The following is a 12,712-nucleotide window of genomic DNA, read 5'->3' on the forward strand; positions in this document are numbered from 1 at the left end:
CCCAAAAGAGTGTAGAGGAAGAGCATTGACAGCAGTTGTGCAAGCTTCCCTGCACTCTGCCACCAGAGCATTTAGAACCCGATCAACCAGGCTGCCAGTTCCAGGTGTACCTGGGAATTTTGCCTCAGTATCATCTGTGAAGTCAACTCTACCCAGAGGAAAATTGTTGTGCAATGAAGACATCAAGTTCTGCCCCATTAGCTGCTTTTGTGCTGTCTCTGAAAGCACACAGGAAATCCTCAGAGACTTCAGGAAATCTTTGTATGATTATAACCAAGGGTACATTATCTTCAGATGCATTTGCTCTTCTAGAAATTGGAAAGTGGGGTTGACTGCTTCTTTAAAAAAACATTTCAGAGTGGCTGGACTAGATGACTTTTCAAGGCCCCTTCCAACCCAAACTATCCCATGACTTAAAGCCTAACAAAATATAGAATTACATCCCAACAATTCCTGCCATTCTGCAGCTACTGAGTGAATGATAAAACCGTATTTTCTTCAGTTTCGTTCATCCTATAGGATGAGTTTTTGTACCAGTCACAAATGATTTGCAGCCTTCCCCAGAGCTGTTTTTCAAGACCAGATACGGGCAACCTAAAGACCGGATCCCATCTGATCAAAAGAAATTCCTGCACAAGAACTCCAGCAGTTAAACTTCAGAGAAGGAAACAATTTTGCTTTCGATACCTAACGTATTTTCTCAATGTAGTTGTGATTTGGCATTTGAATTCTCCTTATCCTGCAAAAAATGTCTGAAACTGCCCACAGCTCTTCTGTGAAGAACTAGATTCTACAGAACAATCTTCCCTGGAGGAGTACACAGCTGTCTAGAAGGTGAAGCTGGTACTGCCTTCCAGCACACATTCCATCCATAACATATATCCATCGTGTGGTTCCCTTGTTGTCCAGTGGCTCCCTTGGGTATGTGTCATTCTTGTATTTTAAGTTACAGTGACCTGTTGGTAGCAAAAGGTAATTTCTGCATGTTTTTCTCTCATCATGTTTGTTCTTGTCCACAAGTCCTCTGTCTCACCACAGTTCCTATTTCTGAATCATCATCAGCTTTAGGTTAACGGGGATTATACACAATCTCATGTGTAAACCTTGAGCTGTGAGTCATTAGAATGCTAAAACCTATATTGTTCCCACTTCCTGAGGACTGCAGAGAAATCTCCTGCAGACAAGCTACAACCCAATTACATATTGTCTTGCTGGACTAACCCTATTCCTTCTACATTGATTTTGTCACTGCTGCCTGAAGGGAACTTCATGACCATTTGCATTTTTAAATAGGTCAGCGTGTGTGTGTGTGTCTGGGAGAACTGCAAGTAAATGCTCATTATGTAAAACAGATCATTCTTTCTGGAATGTGAAAAGAGATATAGAAAGGCTGTTCTTCCCAATAATAAGCTTTGAAACCTCATCTGTTTCCTCTCCTTGTCTTTCAAAGTCATTAAATGGAATAACTGCTTCTCCATTTCTCCAGAATACCTCAGTCTTTGTCTGCTTAATGTCTTCCTCTCATATATTCCTGGTGCCTGTGGGACACTTAATGGAACTCCTACTGTTCCATTTCTCCTCAAGACTAATGATCGTGTTCTCCTCATGCCCAGGGAACATCACAATAACTCACTTCTTTTTCTTCATTTATTCCCATCCCCCCAAATCTTCTGTTGTAAAACTTTTGCACTGACATACCATCTGTATAAGAAGTCTCATCTAACCAAAGTCCATCAAAAGTCTTTTATCTGCATTCCCTGGGAGACATCATAAGCAAAAAAAGCTTTCCCCAACTGCAGAGGGAAAATAGTCAACAGGCAGAGAGATTTTTAGTCAGAGCATGGTGCTAACAACACCAAGCTTGTGGGTTCAATTCCTGTATGGGCCATTCACTTAAAAGTTGGACTTGATCATCCTTGTGTGTCCCTCCCAACTCAAGATATTCTGTGAAACTGTAAATAAATGGCCCCTAATGAGCCTTCACCAGAACTAGGAATAAAACCCTACTGTGGCTGTCTTCAACTAGTGAACCATATTAACTCTTTTACATTCTTAGAAAATAAAACAATGAGAAAATTTTAATGCAGCTATGGAGGACACAGCTTGTTTCTCTGTTTAATTTATAGGTTGATTTAGATGGAATCATTGAGGATTCACCTGTTATAGAACTCGCCTCTTTTGGAGTACCTTCTTTATCTTCTAAGAAGCCTGAACACCAGATCTCACAGAGTTTTAAGCCACCTCTTATGGCAAAGCCACAGACACCTTACAAACAACATGCAACAAGCCCACCCAGCTTAGCTATGCATATTGTCCCTGTAAGTGCAGGTGCTCCCAAGTTTTCGTTGTTTGTTAGTACCAGCAAAAGTACTAAAGACAGAAACCTTCCCTATCTCTGCCTCTTCAAGGCATTTCTGCAGTAAGTGCAGTATCCAAAGATAATGTCACTGTTGCTATCAAGCAATGGCTTAATAGCTACAAAACACACTGATAGTCCTGGTACTTTAAGTGATAACACATAAAACAAAAGCAAGTTCATTAAATATATGCAATTTCCTTATCACCAAACCCACTTTCCTTCCCAAAATCTTTATTCCTCTTACTCGAGGAGAAAAAGGATATACTTGCTGTCTGATGTTATCTTTGATAAATTCCCCCCAGCCTACCCAAGAAAATGAAGTGAATCAGCAAGTTGAGCTGCTGGAAGACCAGATATTACTTAAAGGTGGGATTCAGATGATATACAAATTTGTACAGTACCCATTACAGTTCTGTGGAAAGTGGAAAATTATCACTTATGCTATGCTCTTCTTGGAGAGCATTCAGCCTTTTAAACCTTAGTGTTAAACTGAAATGTAGAGATCCTACAGGGGGTAACTACTGAAAGTTCCCAAGGAATAATATAGGGAGGAATCTACATCACAATCACTAGACAAAGATCATATGATTTTTCAGCTTGCCTTTAGTAAGCCATTTTCCATCCTTTGCAGACAAAGAAATGACAGCTTTTCAACATTCAGGACAACTGTGGATTGGGAGATCAAATCCACACAGGACTCGCACGCACAGTATTAAGGCATCACAGGAAAATGCTCTTGGTTGGCTCTCACCCATTCAGATCAGGGTCTTCAATGCTGGCCTGCTTGGGACCAAAGGAAGAAAATTCTCTCCACCCCACTCCCTCCTTTTTTAGTAAGTAAAGGGTCCCTAAGCATTCTGATAGAGCTCCTGTAACTCTTATGAAAAGTCTGCACAGGGGCCATTTCTCCACACCATGGATGTACTCACTCCATGGGGAGAGAACATTTGTCATTTGACTACTTGCATTAGCAGGCTGGAGAAGGCATTCTCATACATCCCAGTCATATAAAACTCCAACAATCAGGTACTAACAGCTATTTTACCTTTCTTTTCCTAGCATTATGTCTGATCCACATGCTTCAGGCAAAAATATCTGCACCACAGTTGGTCTCCTCAGGGGCTTGTGCTCCCCTTATGCATTGTCTCAGACAGCAGACAGAAAATGTTTCTAGTTATACCCTACATTGGAGGTATTTCTGTTTTCTGTTAATATCTTGAAAGCTGCAAGATTCACTCCCTTCTGTAGGAAAAGAAAATGACAGTTATTACTGCCTATTACCACAAGTTAAAAAAGGAAGAAAGGATGAGACCACGTTGGAACTCAGTAAGACCATGAAGAAAAACAATCCTTTGGTTTGATATATTTAAAGCAACAGTGAATATAATTCCATGGTCAACCTACTGATTCCATTATAGACTCCCCAAACTTTAATAGCAGTCCATACTGCTGACTTGAGGGGTCCTAAGAATTAATACAATAGTATATGTATATATATGTATCTATATGTGACCAAATCTGAATACTTTTTAGTGCTGGGGAATAATTCATTATTTGGTAACAGCAAAAAGTACTGTAAATATTGCAAGTTGCTGGCAAAAGAGGTGCTTCTGATGGTCAACTGTTGAGACTTATACTGGGGAGACATCAGAAGAAACAGAATTAATTTTATGTCTTAGTCATGCTGTCTTCACAAAGTTTATTGGGAAAAAGCAGATTAAATTCTATCCAGCTTAAGTCATTAAAGTACAGTATGTGCAGAGTCAGATGAGCAAAGAGTCTATTTTAAGGCACTCATCTCACAGATGCACCGAACTGGTTTGTAAAAACAAAATTGAGAGGTTTTCTAGCTACTGTTTAGTTCTCTTATTTTCATAAATGCAAGCACTATTCCAAAACAGTAGAAGAGGGAAGGTAGAGGGGGACATTAATCTTTCTGCTTACCAAAACTTGCTGCATGGAAAAATCTGATCAAACTTTAAACTAAGCTTTGTTCAAATGTTTTTCAAGTAATTTTCTTGTAAAGAGTATCTCTGCCTCTATGCCATCTTTTTTATGCAGAGTTCAATGTGGTTTTTGATCCTTTGGGAAAGGTAAGAGAGGCTAAAAAATCACAGCCTTACCTTTTTAAATATATCTATTTTAGTCACTCATATCAGATTATGACAGTATTGCAAAAGAATATTTCACCGATTCTGGTTTCCTTTATTTTCTTTAATACGTGGTAATCTATTCCTCTAAAAATTTCAGGTTCAGTAATCACAAGAAAAGAATCCAAACTGGTACAGAACTTTCTCTAGAGCTACCTTCAAAACAGTGCAGAGAAATGCTATACACAAACTCCACCCCCAGAAGGCAAGTCACCTCTTGCAGAAGTCAACGCTGCCTTCCTTTACCAGCACCTTTAAATGGTGAGGGCTTGCTGAAAGAACTGTTTTTTCTATATGGTAGGTCTTCAAAGAATTTAGAAACAAAAGGCTGGGTGGGCCTCCAGTCCCCTGCTAGTACTGGGAACATTCTGAGATTTAAAAACAAAAAATCTTTGTAACCCACATCTCAAAAGAGACACAAAAAAAGTTGGAGGTGTCCTACATCTGACATTTGTAAGTGCTCCCAGCACTGTGCTCCATTACTGTAATGGTACCAAGAGAAGAATAAAGCTGGAAGGGGAAAGGAAGCAAAGCTGAAAATTTAGTAGAAATGAGTTTTCCACTGTCACAAACCAACGGTTAAAGTTAACTGCTTACTTCACACTGACAGCAGTGAGGCTGAACAAATCCAAACCCACCCTGACAAGCACAGCAGCAACATCTACCAGTGTATTTGCCATCTTAACAACATGCAAATCAAAACTGCTCTTCCCAGATTACCCCCAACCCTACTGAGATCGCAAGGGAATTCCTCTCTCGCCTTCTATCATGTGCAAATGCAGAATATAAAAATGGCCCGTGTCTGCAGAATTCACAACTGAGATAAATGATTTTTCTTCCTCACTTTCTACTTCCAAAGATCCTGCTCCTACACCAAACAGACAATTCTGTCAAAACCCAAATACCAGCAAAGTTAGCAAGATGCAAATCCATCGTGGCAACTAAGAAACCACAGAGTAGCAGAACAGGTCTCTTTGCATTAGAAGTGTTTTGATGGTATGTGTAATAATTCTGTGCCACATTTTAAAGACAGAGATGAAGCCCGCTTTTAGAATTCTCCAAATATGTTGACATCATACTGTTACCCTGACATTCATTTCAACCTGATTAGCATCACACAAATCACAAGTCTTAACTAAGTAACATTCTAGAAGTCACTTTTTATTACTCTGGCACATTGACAACTATCCCAGAGGAGAAATTTGGTTTCAGAGTACAAAAAGGAATGAGACCAAACCTGAGAACTCTAACAGGTAGCAGACCCCACTACTCAGTGACAGAGCAAAAAACTTTGTGAAGAATTGATATAGCCTAGATACTTACAGATTCACAGTATACTGTAACCAGAAGAGTCTTACTCTTCCTCTATGACACCCAAACCCAGTATTTCATCCTTTTCTGTGGACTACTCCCAGTTCCATGCTATGGTCCCAGCTCTCTCATATATTACTTACGCTTTCTGGTACAATACTACCTTTGGATATTCTCCACCTCCTACAGTCCACACTGCAGAATATTTTTTTTTTTTTTTTAGTCCACACCCTCTTCCCATTAAGGAAAAGAAGAAAGCAGAGGACCTGCAAACTAGGCTGTTGTGACACAATGATTAGGGTCTTGACTGGAACTCTCAGCTGCTGGGCCAGACCAAGAGGGGAGAAACTCTCCTGAAGCTGAACTCATCATTCCTTTCCTTTTCACCTCTTCCCAACATCAATGGCCACAAAAAACTTTTAAAACCTAATGCTGAAATCACTCCCTCTCCATCAAAGCTGATTCTGCCCAATGAGCAGCAGATTAACAGAAAGACACAGACAACAATCATAAGCTTTGATGTCATAGCAAACAAGGCTAAGGTTATAGCCCTACACCATTAGCATTCAAAGAGCTTTCCAGAGAGGCATTCTTTCCAGGGGGAAAGAGAAAACAAACCAGTAACATATAACAAAAATCACAGTCTTCTCTTCTACAGACACTGATAATGTCTCTGCCTATAAAGTACATAACAAGGGATGTTCTGCTGCTTGCAGGAAAACAAATGCACTTTATGTTTCCTTTATAGCTGCTTTTGAAGTGGACAACGAACTGCTCTAGTGCTTCTGAGGACTGGTCAGTGTGGCAATTGAAAATGAGAATTCTCAAGGTAAACAGTGAGTCAGAACTACTAAACAGTAAGTCAGACTTTGTAACTGAAAATGTGCGCTTGAACTAAACAGAAGATCTCTTCCAGACATTGAATGAGAACCTCAAAGCTGGCCCTTTGCAAAGAACCAATGTCAAATCAGGCTGCTGATGTGACAGACCCTCACTAAGATCAGAAGCTTCTACAGACTGAACTGGAAGGCTGGGCAGAATGAAAGATGCTTCTTTTGGCTTCCAAGAATTCACTTTTATTTATTTTGAGCCATAAATTCTCATTCGTCTGCTCAGTACTAGCAACTCAACCACCACACATCTATGCAGCAATTCTCCATGAACTAAAGGTATATTCCTTGACAGAAGCAATACACTCTAGAAATGTGGTCAACTAAATCAAAAGAAACAAAGTAACTCCATATTCTGGTCACCAAGTTCTATATTCCATGGGATCTTGACAAGGATTTCCTCATCTTAGTCATCTATAGTAAAAACTACTTTACTGGGGTGTTGCAAAGTTTAGAGTTTGTAAAGAATAGAGTAAGTATACTCTGCTTTTGTGGAGGGATTTTGATATTCAATGTTTGCACTGTAGGCCCAGAAAAGGGACTTTTGATAGTTTCTTTTAGGTACTGCATAAGTAGTCACCTGATTTTAGCAAACATGGCTCTGAAGACAAAATCCTTTAAAATATTTTTATTAAACAAAAAAATAAAGTGTAAAGGAAACCCCCACCCAATATATTCCATACATTAGCCTTTAAAACACTGATCAAATAATTCTTATTTACAATTCAGAAAATATCTTCTGGTGATACAAAAGCTATAAAGGTCTGCACAAATCACAAAAATCACCCTGCCACCTGCATTTGAGAAATGCTTTCAACTCAAGATAGGATGCAGGAGAGGAGAGAGTAGCTTGTTGTGTAAGGAAGTAGGGGCAAAAAGCAATTGCTATTTCTCGCACAGGAGGTGTTGGCCAGTATAAAGTGCAAATATTCCACAACATTTTGCAACTACAGATCATTATTTTTCCCTTTTTTTGTGCTCCTGATACCATTTTGCACAGCATATTTATACATTTATAATAATGAAAGAACAGCTTTTAAAGGAATTAATCTGGTTGTAACAGACAAGTATGTGTAAAGGTGTCATTACTGTCTCTTCAGCTCTGTAATCAGACTTGAATGTCTCTAAGCTGCATTTGACTAGTTTTGATTGTGCTGTGTAGACATTACTGCATCCTGTATTTCCAGTATTAACTATTATCACTTATCTATCATAACTGTCAGTGTACAGCTTTGAGGGATTCTTCTGCTCTGGGTTAGCAGTTCTCAGCAGTGTATGAAATGGACATAGAACTGATTTATTCTTCCTTTTAGCACCAGGAGTGTCTATAGTAACTGTAGTAGTTAGAAGTGTAAAAAAATCAAAAATCCCAGCACATGAAACAGGAAAATGTGTAATAGAAAGGGGCAGAGACCTTGTGCTGCTGCTGAGCTGACAGGACAGAGAATCTGTAGTACAGACATGACCATAATTACTGATCTGGGGACAATGTGGCAAAATCATCTGGCTCTGCTGTGTGCTTCAGATTCTGTTGTGTATTTCAAACTATTAACTTGTGAGATCCTGGCCTAGAATTTTTTCCAAAAGCCTCTGTGGTGATTTTCATGGTGCTTTGTTGGGTTTAAGTTTTTTTGCTCTATCTTGTTTTTTGTTTATTGGTTTTTGAGTTGTTTGGTTTTTTTAAAGCATGAAAACAGAGACTTTTTTCCTTCTGTAATAATAAACCTATAGAGTTACCTCCACTAAATATTCAGTATTACCTGGTAACCTTCCTGTGACATTTTTGTCTCCCTTCCCAGGCAATGCAACAAGAATTCCAAGCACCATAGCAGATTCTCATTAAATTTAGTAGTGTTTGGCTGCAAGCTATACAAAGGACAAGCTAAATTCAGTGCTCTAAAGAAAAAAAGGGAAAAAAAAAGATGCCTTAAAGGTATTATTACTTCCCAGGTACTTCAGACAATTTCAATCTTCTGTTCTAGTTTTGAAAGTCAGATGACATTTATACCAGCTGGGAACATTTCTAGATTTCTGTTCTCATTTGAGAAAATAAAGATGAATGCACTGTCTTCTCATTATCATCTTTTTTTGTGCCCCACCTCACAGAGACATCTCCTCCAAAACTTTGCTTGCATAGTCACCATATATCACCAGTCACATCATGTCCAACTGAAAACAGAAGAAACAGATTTGAAAGAAGCAGAATTGAAGTAATTTCTTACCTGTGTTTAGTGCTAAGAAAAACAAGCAAATTTGGAAATCCTTATCATGTAACATAAATGGATTGCATAGAATTCAGTACTAATCTTCTATAAAGTACAAAAACAAACCTAAAAATCTCATCTTCACATAATCGTATGTGCAATTTATAGATTTTTAGAAATACAGTCCAAATGTAGAAATCTGTCTGTTATCAAAGTTTCTTTAAAATCATCTCCACCATCATTTTAAGCCTTGGAGACAGATTTGTAATGAGTCAGCCTGTAAAAGATGGCTGAAATATTTATTAAAAAACCTGGTATCCTTGAATTTCAGCAAGCCTATATACAGAAGTTTAATTCGAATGATTTAAACATCTTTTAAAAAAATTTTTCGGGTTTCAACCCACAAAACTAGCTGTTCAAGATCTGTCAACTTTTAAAAATGCTATTATAATAAATTATACCAATCCTCTATTAAATGAGTGGCTCACTGGCTCTTTTGAAACACATCAGAGGACACATTAGTGTCCTCTGTGAGTACATGTGTTACTACATCACATAGTATTTGCCATCATGAAATTACACACCTGGATGAGTTTTACAATAGCAAGTACGTAATTTCACATGGCTTTTCTGATTCAATTCCTTAGGTGTTTTCTAAGCCATGCACTGTAGTATCTACTGCTTTAAGAAGCATTTGGCTCTCTCATTTCATCTTTCACTTAAAGCTTAATTCTAAAGCCACACCATATATCTATGGTACTCACCAGATCATCAACATCACCACCTTCATCAGTAGGAGGCAGGGTTTCATTCTTCTGTTCTTTTGGAGCCAAGAACTAAAAACAAAAATGTATTTATGTGATACTGACAAAACCGAGAGCTTTTAATGTTAAATTAACAGAACGTCTCCTCTGTCTATCAAAACAAACCCACGTGTAATTAAAAATCAGAAAGGAAGTTTTTTTTCTGGTTTCTACCCTCCAAAACCATCTTAAACTTTGTAAGACTTGCTTTTAAAGGATTTTTTGGTGAAATGTGTCAAAAACCAGACAAAAGGATATGGTTTTAGTACAACACATGGTTAAGCTGTAGAACAACCTGTGAATAAGGATGCTGAAAATATTATTCCCTAGACTCAGGGGGAGATAAGGAAGATGCACAAAAGAGAAATAATTTTAAGTGTACTTAGCCCACAGAAATTACCTCAGGCACAAAAAGTTTTTGAGACATCAGTGGCTGCAGCCTAAGAGATACATTTTTCTCTACCCATCCCTTTTTGTCCACTGTCAGACATGGGACTCTGGATTAGACGGAAATTTTATCCATTTCAGTTTGACCAGGTTTATATTCTTAAAAAATATTGTGTGTAGCTACAAAATGCTCAGGGATAAATATCCCAAATGATACTGACTACATACATGAGGGTGCTCAATGGCTTCTTTGAAACATATCCAACACACAGCATTCTAGTTGTGTTGAATTTATAAGCTTCCCCATTTAATTCTATTAACATTTACCAAATGAACAATGAAGTGCATTTAAAAAAACCCAAACCCTCTAACATGCAAGATGGTTAGAATGCAAATCTTAAAAATAGAAAATTCATTCTGTAAAATTACATTGCTGTAGCTGCTGATACAACTCACCATATGCCCTTCATTTAAAGCATGACATTCATAAACAGAAGAGAAAGGTAAAATGCTCAGATACTATAAAAACTGAAATCAAACACACAGACAATATCTGGAGTACAACCATCTTCAAATTATTTCACAGATTTTAATCTTAGCCTAAAAAAACCTGAACTAAAATGGTAGGACAAAATGGCAATATTTAACTCTTACTTGGGAAAGCATCCAGTTGTCTACAAGTCTTAGTTACCTTCTTACCAATATCCTAAATATAAAATATTTTTTTTTCTTATTAAAATGCACCAGAACAAGTATATAGAGCCAGAGAAAATCCTGTCCCCCAAGAAAACATAGATGTGAAGCTAAGGAGGAAAAGCCACATTCCCAGACTTGGAGTCCTGTCATCCTTAAGTCAGAAACAACTTCACTCTAACTCCAGATGATGGAAGAGAACAGATAAGTAGAAAATAGCCACATTAAACAGGCTATAAATACCTGCTTAGATAACTCTTTTGTGCTCCTAAAAGGGAGCTGCTGTTCAGCTGAGGACTTAACTGTATCAGCCAGAGAGGTTGTGTAAGAGGCCATGGGATCCCTATTAACATCACCAATCTCTCAGATCACACATTTGTAGTGTGAAAAGTTTGAGCATTATTTTAAATAAATAAAATATTCTGATCCTTCTCTAGAACCCTAGTGACAGCTTTAGACATGGGGTAAAACTCTGTGACTTCACTGCTGCATCCACTAGGATGAAAAGCAAACACATCATGTTTGGGTAACACCAAAGACAGAGGACATAGGCAACCTCTGCCCTATTGTCCCAATGACCAAAGGTCAGACCCTTTCCTACATCCCAAGCAACAACATCCAAGAGGAATACAGAAATCTCACTCCACAGACAACATTCATGTTCTAACATGCAGAGTTTAACCTATCAGAGAGATTCTGTAGCTGGAAGAAAAAAAAAAAAGGCAGGCAATGTGACAGGGCCAGAAGGGACTAGAATTTCAGGATGCCGTATGTCTGTGTATCTTTTTTTGTTGGAAGAGTTCTTAATCTAGTAGTAATATAAAGCACATACTATGAAACTAAAAGCTAATGACTTTTGTCAGCTCTGAAAGGCTTTCTGTGCCAGATCAAATTTCCTTTTTTCACATTTAATTAAGAGTCAGATGGTATTTTTGAAGTAGCACATTTTTCAAAATTTTTACAATCAGCTTTACAATCAGCTCATGCTGAATTATGCAAAGGAAACTAAAAGCTAGAGAAATGTACAATGAAGATTTGCAGTAAATTGAAACCTGAAGTTTTCATCAAATGCTGAACATCCAAAGTTGGGATTTTTTTTCTGAAAACCTGTTTTACATTTATGCAAAAGCAAATTACATATAATAGCTGTGCTGAAATGTATTATCTTCCCCAAAGGAACCAGAAAAAGTACTTGACATTCCTGCTCTTTTAACCTACCATCCTCATGCTCTAAAAAGAGTATCTCCACTATTACAGCAGAAAGAAAAATCATTTTTCACACTGATAGGAAAATATGCGTGCATAACCTACCACAAGCAAAAAGAAAAGGGAAAGTTTGACCTGTCTAATAAGCAGCTTGGTAAGTCTTCCTTTTTCCTGCAGACAGCAACCCTATAAAATGTGTAATCTTACAGACAAAGCAGCCCTGAAATTACTAGCAGCTAGTAAACAGCAGGCAAGAGAAAGGGCTTTTGTGTCACAAAAGACTACAATGACAGACAACTCCATGACCTACAGGTTTGCACATAACCTCTACAGAGGTGAAGAAAACTTGCATCTTACTCTGTTGGGAGATATTTAGAAAAATCCAATATAACCCTTAAGCAAAGGGTATTGCCTTCAGTACAGTAAACAAAGTACAGAACCGCCTGTGCAATCTGCTGTAGACCTAGGAAAATGCTGGCTTTGTATCACACAGGAAAGCTGTGGCAGGATTTAACTGGACCAAAGAGGACTAGATTTTATGCCAGCCCCACAATATCAAGATAAAATATTCTACCCCTGCAGATCTTACACCAAGAATATGCAGTCTTGCAGCTTCTTAATTCAAAGTTCATATGAGCCCTTAACAGACAATGGGAATTAGGGTTCTGGGTTTGGACAGCATGTGGGGAGGTGGCTATCTAGTGAGTAT

At 38.1% G+C, this 12,712-nt stretch overlaps 1 protein-coding gene across 1 annotated transcript in view; it reads right to left on the reverse strand.

Annotated features, from left to right (window-relative positions):
* Positions 1 to 7,378: 7,378 nt before the first annotated feature.
* Positions 7,379 to 12,712, reverse strand: part of XRCC5 (X-ray repair cross complementing 5) — a 48,949-nt gene continuing 43,615 nt past the window's right edge. Inside the window, exons 20-21 of the mRNA XM_062498427.1 lie at positions 9,679 to 9,750; positions 7,379 to 8,879 (exon numbers count right to left, since the gene is read on the reverse strand). Coding sequence (XP_062354411.1) covers positions 8,865 to 8,879; positions 9,679 to 9,750 — 87 coding nt within the window. The 3' untranslated portion in view covers positions 7,379 to 8,864. The remainder of the gene's footprint in view (positions 8,880 to 9,678; positions 9,751 to 12,712) is intronic.

This window comes from Cinclus cinclus, chromosome 9 (genome assembly GCF_963662255.1).
Source record: "Cinclus cinclus chromosome 9, bCinCin1.1, whole genome shotgun sequence".
NCBI lineage: Eukaryota > Metazoa > Chordata > Aves > Passeriformes > Cinclidae > Cinclus > Cinclus cinclus.